This window comes from Electrona antarctica, assembly GCF_951216825.1.
Source record: "Electrona antarctica genome assembly, chromosome: 8".
In the NCBI taxonomy this organism is placed as follows: Eukaryota; Metazoa; Chordata; class Actinopteri; order Myctophiformes; family Myctophidae; genus Electrona; species Electrona antarctica.
In genome coordinates this window covers 26,382,263-26,395,100 of record NC_136789.1, presented here as the reverse complement: position 1 = coordinate 26,395,100, position 12,838 = coordinate 26,382,263, and the positions used below count along the sequence as shown (strand labels likewise).

Here is a 12,838-nt window from a genome sequence, read left to right as displayed (position 1 = left end):
GATTAAAGATAGAAACATGTTTATCCACATACTGTATAGAGATTGATTGATTGATTGAAGAATTTATTAACAGTTTGCAGAATTACAGTACATTTCAAGCACAAACTCAATACAAAGGCTGTTAACTGTGAGTGGACGACCCAATTAAGCATTACACTTGTTTCCAACAGGGTCCACCATGTTCAAATCATCAAAACATTTAGAGACGTACAAATAGACACTTCTATAGACAGAACAGGAATTCATCAAAAAAGAATTCATCAAAACACAGTAGTATATACCTATAGGCTATAGTATATGGTTGAAATGATTAATTTACCTCATACCACCCAAGAAATCTTTTGAATCTTAAATCACCTGCAGGCTATCAGCACACCACCTGCACCACTATAGGTCTCATCTGCCTTTTAATATAACATCCAGATATGGCACATTTATAGGCCTATACAAATACTGAATTGATTTGCCTATTTATAAACTTTCATCAGGTGTAGGAGTAAATTGATTATGCTGAGTGTAGGCTATTAGTCTAGCAACACTGACAACCCCATGGGTTGAATCAATGTTAAGCCCTACTGTATGCATGCAGACGCCACTTTGCAAATAATTGCATGTCGAGTTCCTTTGCATTTTAGCCTACTAGTACAATTAGTTACAATAATAGGCATATCAAAATAGACAATATTATTTCATTACTAAACTAATGCTCAACATTTATTTTCTACGTTGTTGCATGGACTGCACTGCAATCTAAAACTATTTATTGGAAAGGATGAGTCACTTTGTTGAGGGTCCCGAAAGGGGCTAGGGCTAGGGGCACGGCTATACAGCAGCACACGCCACGGGCGTATATATGCGCTTTCTCAAAAGTTAGTGCAAAAAGCCAAAAATGATGAATTACCAGAGAGTAACCTTGTACTCTCAATAGTGGAATTGATTCGTAATTGGTATAGCCTAAAACACATTATTGCTTATTTTCTATTATAGCCACTAGCCAGCCAGGTGCTGTGAGATAGCATCTTGTTTCTGGACTGGACAACGCATCAGATCAGATGTTTGTCGGAGGAGGATGGGAAATAAGTGGGGACCAGACCATGTCAGCATCCTTGTTCCTTTAGCGCCTGTCGATTCCGCTACACTGAGCTTTGTTTGATGGAGGCATGAGCAGCGACAAAGGAAAGGGAGAGAGGGAGAGAGAGTGAATGGAGGAGGAGGAGGAGGAGGGAGATTAGGAGGAGAGAGCCTTAACGTTCGTGTGATGTGTCGAGATAAACAGGCTGGGAGGCTCAGAGGAGAGGCGGCGATGGCTTCGTGTCTCTGTTGTTCGTGCAGGTTTTTAGAGGCGAAGCAAATCTTTCCCGGGCGCGTGAGGTAGGGAGGGATGTCTTCGCCTTCTCTCTGGATTGTTTGTGATGAATTGCAAACGGCTCACGCATGCCACCCACCACACTGCCAACCCAACATCAACAACGAAGCAGTAGCATGACGTGAATGACAAAAGAGCTTGTTCCAGCAAACAAACCACAACCATAGGAATGTGCGACAACAATCTGGTTGGTGGTTGGCCCAACTCAAGCTGATCCAAGCGACATTCTGGATTTTTGGGGACCCACCACCACCTCGCTGTTAGTGAGGCTATAGGCTACTTCTTCTCAAGACAATCCCAGTTGAAGAGAATTGTGCGCGCTGGGATTTGGGGGGGGAGGTTGGGGGAGCGATCCTATTGTCAGGCAAGACCAGAAAAACTTATCCAATGGCACTGGTCATGGAGCCTGTGAGCAAGTGGAGCTCAAGTCAAGTGGTAGACTGGATGAAAGGTAGGCGATCATTGCACAAAACTGATAGAAATTAGCACCAAACCTGCTACAATGAATTGTACCGGGCGGGGAGCCAGCAACGAATCTGTGTCGGCTCCAGCCTCAGACATTTATATTATAGCTATACTGAAACACCTGCTGTAAATCACTGTTGATTTGGAAATTATATAGGCCCAATACAAAGCTATAGTTTCTCTTGAGGCAGTGAAACGGTTAAACAACTGTAGCCTAAGCATGTGATAGTAGAATAGATGATAACAATTTCTGATTCTTTGAATTTCAGAATCAGAGATTCAACTGTAAGATAATAATTAAAGTTAACAACACATAGGATTAGGCCACATGCATTGGCGAAGTAGCCTAACCATAAGTTCTGAGTAAGAGGAAGATGTTGATGATCAGAGCATTATAATTGTATTTATTTTTTTAAATAATGGACAATCATGTCACATTAACATGTGAGTTAAAACTGATGACATTAGATTACCCCATGTTCTGTGTGTTATAAGAAGCACCACTTAGTAAGTTCCTTCCATGAGCCTATGGCTACTGAAGCGTATGTTCTGAAACTTATCATATTCTATTATTTGTGTTCATATGTGACATATCAAACATTATGGGATTCAGAGTTGTAGGCTACTGGCTACATATAATACAAGGCCAATTAGGCCATACCATTTAATGTATTTATAAGATGACCATCACTTTACCATTATATTATCTAAGATTATTTTTAACTAGCTATTATCAAGTTCACATGAACAAATCATCACACACACCAAATGATTGCATATTGCAAATTACATGGCTATTTTATACATATTTGTTACAGGAAAACAAAAATGGCAAACCGATTTAAATTCATAAATGTCAACCTCTGATTTATGACTCACTCCAAGTAAAGAAAATCAATGATGAAAGGATGAAATGAATACTTGAAGATAGTGAGATGTGATTTGATGATGATATTTATCATTTATATTCATATCTCAAACCTTTTCTTGGTGTGAGTGTGTGTGTGTGTGTCTGTAGAAGTGTAACTATTTTGTTAAGTTTATAATGGTTTTTGTAGGCCTATTGTCCGTGCATAGCAGCTTATTCATGAACACATTACCATAGATGCTCAAGTATAGTAGTCTAACTAGCATATATAGCCCTATACTACACTGTAAAGTCCTGCATTAACTTTATCATTATAAAAGTGTAAAATTGTAAGGATCTCGGTACACAACTCAATTTCCAAACATACGCCTGGCCACTCCTTTTGTACATATGAATACAAGTCTTAGATAACTGTTAGTTAACATTTTCTATTACAAGAGGACTGAGTCTTGCTATTTTTCTGCACATTTCTGTGAACACGTCAGCAGTTACAATATTTGACAAGCGTAAGTGTAATTGGAGCATTTCTGTCAGTATAATGAGAAGGCATAGACCTGATGTGCAGAGGGAAATAAAGAGAGACATTAACAGTTAACACGGTGGTTAATATTAATACGCAATCTAATATTGATTCGGTGAAGGAAATAGTGTGAGTAAGAGATGTAGCCTATAGGATGATGAAGAGAGCGTGGTTATGAGGGGGCGGAGGGGGGGGAGGGGTTCTTCAGTGGCCCACATGTGACAAGTGGAGCAGAGACAATTCTTGCATCCAGAGTCCGGTAATGGTAATTTAAAGTGAAGGATAGATCGGAATTTAGGGACTGGGAGAAGAGATGGATTTGGTTTACAGTCTCCCTTCCATTCTTATAGTTCCTGGGGACTTTTGATTGATTGATTGATTGATTGATGGAAGTATTTATTAACATTTTGCAGAATTACAGTATACATTTCAAGCACAACTCAATACGAAAACTGTCAACTGTGAGTGGACGACACCATAAAGCATTACACTTGTTTACAAGAGGGTCCACCGTTTTCAATTCATCATAACATTTAGAGACGTACAACAAATATATAGCCAAAAACAGGAAATCATCGTAAAGGAGGTAAGAAGGGGGAAAAACATAATACAGTGAGGGGTGCTGCATGCTAATGACCAGGGTCTGGACATTAGCATTCAGAAGTTTCTTTATTAGCATATGACCCAGTGGTGTCACTGGAGGCCAAATAGGGGCGCCGTCCTGTGACCTTCCCACAATTCCTCTCGTCACCCTGCTGGTGTTCTGTGACCATTAATAATCCCTGTCCACACACTGCGAACTAAGAAGAGATTCAGTGATGATTGTGTTCATTATATCAAGTGCAGTTTATCTGTGTAAATTGTACATTCGGTATATTGTCGCTGTTGCATGGAAACCTTGTATTGTCCAAAAGTATTACTTTTCAGGAAATGTAAAAAAAAACTTGTGTTCCAATGGATCCAATGTAGTTATAGGCCTATCTCACAGCCCCCTTTCCACGCCCACTTCCGGTAGATAGTGGTGTCATTTAACATTAGGCATTTACACTTTTTGTCTCTGGAGAATCTAAGTACATTTCCTAATGTTAAAATGTCAAAGACCGATAATAATATGAAGAAAACACAATGGTATATATAACAACTCAAATAAGTAGAATAAACCTTACCTTTACAAAACGGTAGTTTGTGGCTTGTGAAAATACCTCTTTTAACATGGAAGCCTATGGACCGCAAAAGAAATTACACCACTAGCTCCAAAAGGGGGCGTGGAAAGGGGGCGGGGAAATGCTGTGAGATAGGCCTATTGCGACCAAAGGTCGCAGTTAAAGGAGAATTCCATGCTAGAAGGCTTTCTTACCTTTCTTACCTTTCTTTGTAGTTGTTACGTCCCCACTTCCCATCAAAGAGGTCCAGGTGTTTTTTTGTGCAAAAACTCCTTATTGGCTATTTCCCCTACCATAAGCCCTCAATTAATTGCATTGAATTAAATGGGAATTGAATGGGGCTATGGGGTGTTGTGCTAATTCGCTTATTTCCATCGAAATAAGTAGTAAAGTGTGCCGCTTGGGATATTATTTACATTATGAAGAGAGGATATATACAAAAAATTAAATAATTTTGAGCGATGGAAATAAGCGAATTAGCACAACACCCCATAGCCCCATTCAATTCCAATTCAATTCAATGCAATTCATTGAGGGCTTATGGTAGGGGAAATAGCCAATAAGGAGCTTTTGCACAAAATAACACCTGGACCTCTTTGGTGGGGACGTAACGACTACAAATAAAGGTAAGAAAGCCTTCTAGCATGGAATTCTCCTTTAACTATGAAACCTTTGCGTTTTTTGGCACGGCACGGCACTCACAATCCCCATATATGGGGAAAGCCATATATGGGGAAAGCCCCATATTGTGTCCAGGTCTCGTGACATCACTATGACATAGGTCTCGTGACATCACTATGACATCATCAGGGATGATAGTAAATCAGGGATCATATCGGTAGTAAATGCGACCTGCTATCGCAATTACCGTAAGCCCATATATGGAGATCCCTGATGTCATCAATATTAGTATATGAATATATGTCAGAACAGAACCTGTTCTGACATTCCATATGTTGATCCTTCCCCATCCATCCTTACTCTTCGATGTCTCCATTTTGACTGATACCTGTCCATTTAAACTCTAGACGGGTCTGCCCCAAAGTTATTTGTGCAGCCGCGCCCCTGCTGCCCGGCAGCCAGAGAAAATTAGACCCATCCCTAAAGGGCGTAACCAGTAAGACCAGTAAGACTAGCCTGGCTGATTCGGTCTGGCTTTAGCCAGACTACGGTAAGACTAGCCTGGCTGATTCGGTCTGGCTTTAGCCAGACTACGATAAGACTAGCCTGGCTGATTCGGTCTGGCTTTAGCCAGGCTACGGTAAGACGGACTCAGGCGTCTTACTGGTTTAGTCACAAGCTCTTGTTAATACTTTTCATTGATTCAATATTTATAAAACCTCCAGACAGTCTTAACAACTTTCACTGCCAGTCTCAACAAATTTCAAAAACAGCGAATGCAGAACTACAAGCTTGTGTTGCACGATGCGATCCGTTCGTGACCTTGTACATGTGCTTTTTTCCACTTATCTTTCACAACACACACAGTCATATGACAAAGTAGGGCATTCATTTACAGGTGAAAAACTAAAAGTTGAAATATGGAGATACAAAGTAACAGCAACAATATATGTAATGTGCAATCTTATAAATGTGATATGGCACAAAGTGAACATATTTAGACACATCTGCTGTGTCTAACAGTGTGCATGGGCAAAATATGTTTTGTAAAACCTTTCCTGTGTCCAATTATTCACTGTGTTCCTCTTCCTCTTTGCTCTTCATTTCTCATTAGGTAGAAAAGTGTAATATGCCTTTAAAATATTTCAATTATCCTTTTTTGGGGGAGTGCGGGTATCATCAGTTCTCTTTACTTATTTGTTTATTTTATCCTGTAGTCAAGGACACTATGCCAAGACCTTACTTCATGGTTTCTATGGTAACGTGGAGAATTCTTCACTGACATAATGAGTCTCAATTAACTTAGTAAAGAGGCTGATTAGTTAAGCCTTTAAATGTTATGCAAAGCCATGAAACTCCCCGTGTTTCCTCTCCATCATTTTGCTGCCAGCTATAAACTTGAGCTGAATGCCTGATTAGGTTTAGGCCCAATTATACAATGAGATTGAATTGAATGTATGTGAGGGAAACCACAGTTTGTCTTTGCAGAAGAGCCATGAAAGAGGGGTGATGATCAAGGAGTGGTGGATGAGAGAGAAATAGAAAGAGATTAACTTGAAAGAGTGCGAATAGAGAGAGTATGGTTCCACCTTTCTACACTGTTAGTGTAGAGTCTACACTAACAGTGTAGAAAGGTGGAACCATACTCTATACATACTATACCGTACAGTCTAGTCTACACTGTAGACTGTAGGGTATATGTAGGATGTCCAGAGGGGTATCAGGTACAGTCGCCCCTAAACCATCTCGCCCCTCGATTGTTTTCCTGCCGACCTCACGCCGACCGCTCGGTGCCGCGGTTCTTGTATTCTTTATTTTGTTTTACTAAGAATAAGGTTAGAAATGTTTAGGGTTAGGCATAGTTTTACTGGGGTTAAGTTTAGGCATAGGGTTAGGTTTTGGCCTAGTTTTACTGAGGTTAATGTTAGGAATAAGGTTAGGTGTAACCGTTAAAGCATAATTTAGCTTAGGTTACTTTAGGAATACAAGGCTGCGCAGTTCCACCGGCTGTACGCCCGGGGCGAGTTGGTAAAGGGGCGACTCGTTTGGTATTCACCAGGAGTACTAGACTAGTCCATGATGTCATCAGCACAAATCAGATAAAACTGAATAATTAGACTTGATCTTTTTTTTTAGAACTGAGAACTGACACTGAGTTTTGAATATATTCTTTTTGTCTATGAATTTTAAAATTATATTTTAGTTGTTAGTTTAGAGATGAACTGTTAGTTAAAAAGGAAAGAAACAAGATCAAAAGCAATCACATATTATTTTAAATGTAAATTGTTGGTGTTTCCATTTTCATTTTACATCATGTTATAAAGCAGTATGATGTTTTATTTGTATTCCTTCATTTCACTAATACCATGTAATTAGCACGGATTTGGATTAACGTATTAAAATGAACAAACCTGTGTATTTAGTTTCCTCTGGGGGGGGGGGGGGGGGGTACACTGATAAAATAAGTGTTTGTTCCAATGTGGATATGAATAATTGAGGAGTGTAATTACTGGTTATCGATTTATTTGCAAATGAGGACTGTTTTAGATAACCTGACTCCGCCAGATGGGGCAGCAGAGAGTACACAATCAGCAGCAGCTAGAGGCGGGATAGCTGCTGCTGATTGGCCAGGCCGTTTTGTGGCCGGGCATCAAGTCTGCCTGAGAGTTCCCAGATGGGAGCAGGAGGGGGGAACCCAGTGTACTCTCTGCTGCCCCATCTGGCGGAGTCAGATTATGTTTTAGATCCATCTCTTTAAAAAAAAAATGTATTAGGCATTTTGTATATGACATAACATAACTTCAGAATATCATTGACAGATAATGAGTAATTAAGTAATATAAAACGAAAAAATAATAGTGACAGGTAGTGTAAATGTTCCAAATACAATACAAAAATATAGCTGCAAGCAGCGATAAAGCGGGACCAAGATAGAAGAAGAACAATGCGCAATAAGAACAACACGCACAAATGAGACCGACGAGCTGAGTTGTCGGTACCGGGATTTGAACTCGCAACCTTGTGGACCGAAGGCGGGAGCTCTACTGACTGACCTACACAGCGACAATCAGTGACTATATTGTAAACAGTAAAACCATTCAGTGATTTGGTAACAAGAAGGTGTGTCCTCATTTTAGGCATGTCTTGTGTGCGTGCGTGCGTGCGTGCGTGCGTGCGTGCGTGCGTGCGTGCCGGCCTGCCTGCCTGCCTGCCTGCCTGCCTGCCTGCCTGCCTGCTTGCCTGCCTGCCTGCCTGCCTGCCTGCCTGCCCCTGCCTGCCTGCGTGCGTGCGTGCGTGCGTGCGTGCGTGCGTGCGTGCGTGCGTGCGTGCGTGCGTGCGTGCGTGCGTGCGTGCGTGGCTGCATGCGTGCGTGGCTGCATGCGTGTGTGTGTTAGGCAGACAATCGTTCATAACCATGGATTTGGATTGAAGATCATCTCTTTTGTTTTTGTGGTGTTTAACATAAGGTGGCTATTATAACACCAGTCTTTAAAGTTATTGATCTCACTGATATAGCCCACAGGGCGTTCAACAATATGTACAAATAAGACTGACAAGCTGAGTTGTCAGTAGCTGGATTTGAACACACAACCTTGCGGTCCAAGGGCAAGAGCTCGACTGACTGAGCTACATGGAGACAATCAGTTACTCCATTGTTAAAAGGGAAATCATTCAGTGTTAGTTCAGCATAAGTACTCAAACTTTTAGAAATTAGCAGATCTACATGCTCATAACATGTCCCGGTACAGTACGGTACAGTATGGTACAGTATGGTACAGTGCAGTGCAGTACAGTACAGTACAGTACAGTACAGTACAGTACAGTACAGTACAGTACAGTACAGTACAGTATGGTGGCATACAGTACGGTGCAGTACGGTACGTTACAGTACAGTACAGTACAGCACAGTATAGTACAGTACAGTACCATATGGTACAGTACGGTACAGCACAGTATGGTACAGTACAGTACGTTATTACACATTGCACTTATTACACTATTACACTACTATTACACTATTACACTATTACACTATTACACTAAATACACTTATTACACTATTACAAAATTAGACTTATTACACTATTTCACTACTATTACACTAAATACACTTATTACACGATTTCAGTTACTAGTATCTCTATTATTGTGATGCCATGTCCTAGTGCCTGATGGGTCAAATGTAATCTACTTCAATATTTATATAGTTGAGTCATCACAAATCTTGCAGCACACAATGGATACACTGAGTTGTCTTTACCGGGATTTGAACACACAACCTTGTGGTCCAACGGCGAGAGCTCTACCAACTGAGCTATGCAGACACAGTCAGTTGACTCATTCTAAACAGTAACATCATTCAGTATAAACTTTAGTGTGTGTGTGTGTGTGTGCGTGCGCGCGCAATTTTCATTGGCTCATAAAAACTTCATTTTTTCACTTAGAAAAAATGTGCTACGATTATTTGTCCGTATAGGTCCAAAGTTCACGTGTAGAAGTTTTCGTGCATTTTGAGCAAAGATTCTGGGAGGAGTTACATTTTAACTGTTTTTCATATAATTCGAAATGGCGGGTGATCTAAAGGTCAGAGGTCAAAAGTCAGAACAGGAAAGTTGTTGGGCATGAGGAGACACATATGTGTATCAAAGTGTCATTGCCAACGGTCAAACGGTTCATGAGATATGCACGTTCAAAGTTTGCAAGTTTGCAAGTTTTGCATCAATTGAGTGCTATAGCGCCACCATTTGGCCAATCGTGATGGGCTTCGCATAGTAAAGTGACATAAGCATGTGTGTGTATTAGAGGCAGAAGAATAATTTTCACAAAACAGCAATTTTCATTGGCTCATAAAAACTTCATTTTTTCACTTAACAAAAATGTGCTACGATTATTTGTCCGTATAGGTCCAAAGTTCACGTGTAGAAGTTTTCGTGCATTTTGAGCAAAGATTCTGGGAGGAGTTACATTTGAACTGTTTTTCAAATAATTCAAAATGGCGGGTGATCTAAAGGTCAGAGGTCAAAAGTCAGAACTCGGAAGTTGTTCGGCATGAGGAGACACATATGTGTATCAAAGTGTCATTGCCAACGGTCAAACGGTTCATGAGATATGCACGTTCAAAGTTTGCAAGTTTTGCAAGTTTTGCATCAATTGAGTGCTATAGCGCCACCATTTGGCCAATCATGATGGGCTTCACATAGTCACCGTTTGGCATGGTCCTCTATCATGTTGACAAGTTTTGCGCAAACCGACTGCACGGTTCAGTCAGAACAGCTATTTTTGGCAGAAGGAGAAACAAATAAAGTACTGATCATATAATTCAAAATGGCGGGTGATCTAAAGGTCAGAGGTCAAAAGTCAGAACACGAAAGTTGTTCAGCACGAGGAGACGCATATGGGTATCAAAGTGTCATTGCCAACGGTCAAACGGTTCATGAGCTATGCACGTTCAAAGTTAGCATTTTCAATTGAGCGCTATAGCGCCACCATTTGGCCAATCGTCTTGGGCTTCGCATATTCACCGTTTGGCATGGCCCTCTACCAGATTACCGCGTTTCGCGAAAACCGACTGCACCATTCAGTCAGAACAGCTATTTTTGGCGGAAGAAGAAGGAGAAGGAGAAGAAGGAGAAGAAGAAGAAAAATAAACACAAAAACAAAGAGTGACCAAAGTCACTGCGTGACTTCTTGGTCCCTAATAAAAAAAGGTATATAAATGTGATAAACAAGAAAAAACAGTTAAACAGTGACAGATGTTAACAGACAAACAAAACAAAGACAACAGGACAGACACTCTTGCTCTCAAACTTTCCCAACAAGTTGTTGTATATCAACTGAATTACAGACATTTTTCTCTTTAAATGAAAAAAAAAAGTAAAGAAAAACCAATTCCAATTTTCGATTATGTTATCTATTGTGTAGGAGGGGTTAGCGTGCACCTATTGAAATAGTCAATGAAGGGTTGCCAAATCTGGTAAAATCTGTCTTCACTCCTAATTCAAACTTTATCTTTTCCAATTGCAAATATAGCTGCAAGCAGCGATAAAGCGGGACCAAGATAGAAGAAGAACAATCAATGCGCAATGAGAACAACACGCACAAATGAGACCGAAGAGCTGAGTTGTCGGTACCGGGATTTGAACTCGCAACCTTGTGGACCGAAGGCGGGAGCTCTACTGACTGAGCTACACAGAGACAATCAATGACTGCATTGTAAACAGTAAAACCATTTAGTGATTTGGTAACAAGAAGGTGTGTCCTCATTTTAGGCATGTCTTGTGTGTGTGTGCGTGCGTGCGTGCGTGCGTGCGTGCGTGCGTGCGTGCGTGCCGGCCTGCCTGCCTGCCTGCCTGCCTGCCCCTGCCTGCCTGCCTGCCTGCCTGCCTGCCTGCCTGCCTGCCCCTGCCTGCGTGCGTGCGTGCGTGCGTGCGTGCGTGCGTGGCTGCATGCGTGGCTGCATGCGTGTGTGTGTTAGGCAGACAATCGTTCATAACCATGGATTTGGATTGAAGATCATCTCTTTAGTTTTTGTGGTGTTTAACATAAGGTGGCTATTATCACACCAGTCTTTAAAGTTATTGATCTCACTGATATAGCCCACAGGGCGTTCAACAATATGTACAAATAAGACTGACAAGGTGAGTTGTCAGTAGCTGGATTTGAACACACAACCTTGCGGTCAAAGGGCAAGAGTTCAACTGACTGAGCTACACGGAGACAATCAGATACTCCATTGTTAACAGGAAAATCATTCAGTGTTAGTTCAGCATAAGTACTCAGACTTTTAGAAATTAGCAGATCTACATGCTCATAACATGTCCCGGTACGGTACGGTACAGTACGGTACAGTATGGTACAGTACAGTACAGTACAGTACAGTATGGTGCAGTACAGTACAGTACGGTGCAGTACAGTACAGTACAGTACAGTACAGTACAGTACAGCACAGTATGGTAAAGTACAGTACCATATGGTACAATACGGTACAGCACAGTATGGTACAGTACAGTACGGTATTACACATTGCACTTATTACACTATTACACTACTATGACACTATTACACTATTACACTAAATACACTTATTACACTATTAAAAAAATTGACTCAATACACTATTTCAATATTACACAATTACACTATTACACTTATTACACTATGAGACTTATTACACTATTTCAGTTACTAGTATCTCTATTATTGTGATGCCATGTCCTAGTGCCTGATGGGTCAAATGTAATCTACTTCAATATTTATATAGTTGAGTCATCACAAATCTTGCAGCACACAATGGATACACTGAGTTGTCTTTACCGGGATTTGAACACACAACCTTGTGGTCCAACGGCGAGAGCTCTACCAACTGAGCTATGCAGACACAGTCAGTTGACTCATTCTAAACAGTAACATCATTCAGTATAAACTTTAGTGTGTGTGTGTGTGTGTGCGTGCGCGCGCAATTTTCATTGGCTCATAAAAACTTCATTTTTTCACTTAGAAAAAATGTGCTACGATTATTTGTCCGTATATGTCCAAAGTTCACGTGTAGAAGTTTTCGTGCATTTTGAGCAAAGATTCTGGGAGACGTTACATTTTAACTGTTTTTCATATAATTCAAAATGGCGGGTGATCTAAAGGTCAGAGGTCAAAAGTCAGAACACGAAAGTTGTTCGGCATGAGGAGACACATATGTGTATCAAAGTGTCATTGCCAACGGTCAAACGGTTCATGAGATATGCACGTTCAAAGTTTGCAAGTTTGCAAGTTTTGCATCAATTGAGTGTTATAGCGCCACCATTTGGCCAATCATGATGGGATTCGCATAGTAAAGTGAC

The 12,838-nt window shown here is 40.8% G+C and overlaps 1 protein-coding gene across 1 annotated transcript in view; it reads left to right on the top strand.

Moving 5' to 3' along the window:
* The first annotated feature begins 1,707 nt into the window (after window positions 1–1,707).
* LOC306927624 (connector enhancer of kinase suppressor of ras 2-like) overlaps window positions 1,708–12,838 on the top strand; it is a 49,077-nt gene continuing 37,946 nt past the window's right edge. Inside the window, exon 1 of the mRNA XM_079507424.1 lies at window positions 1,708–1,817. Coding sequence (XP_079363550.1) covers window positions 1,754–1,817 — 64 coding nt within the window. The 5' untranslated portion in view covers window positions 1,708–1,753. The remainder of the gene's footprint in view (window positions 1,818–12,838) is intronic.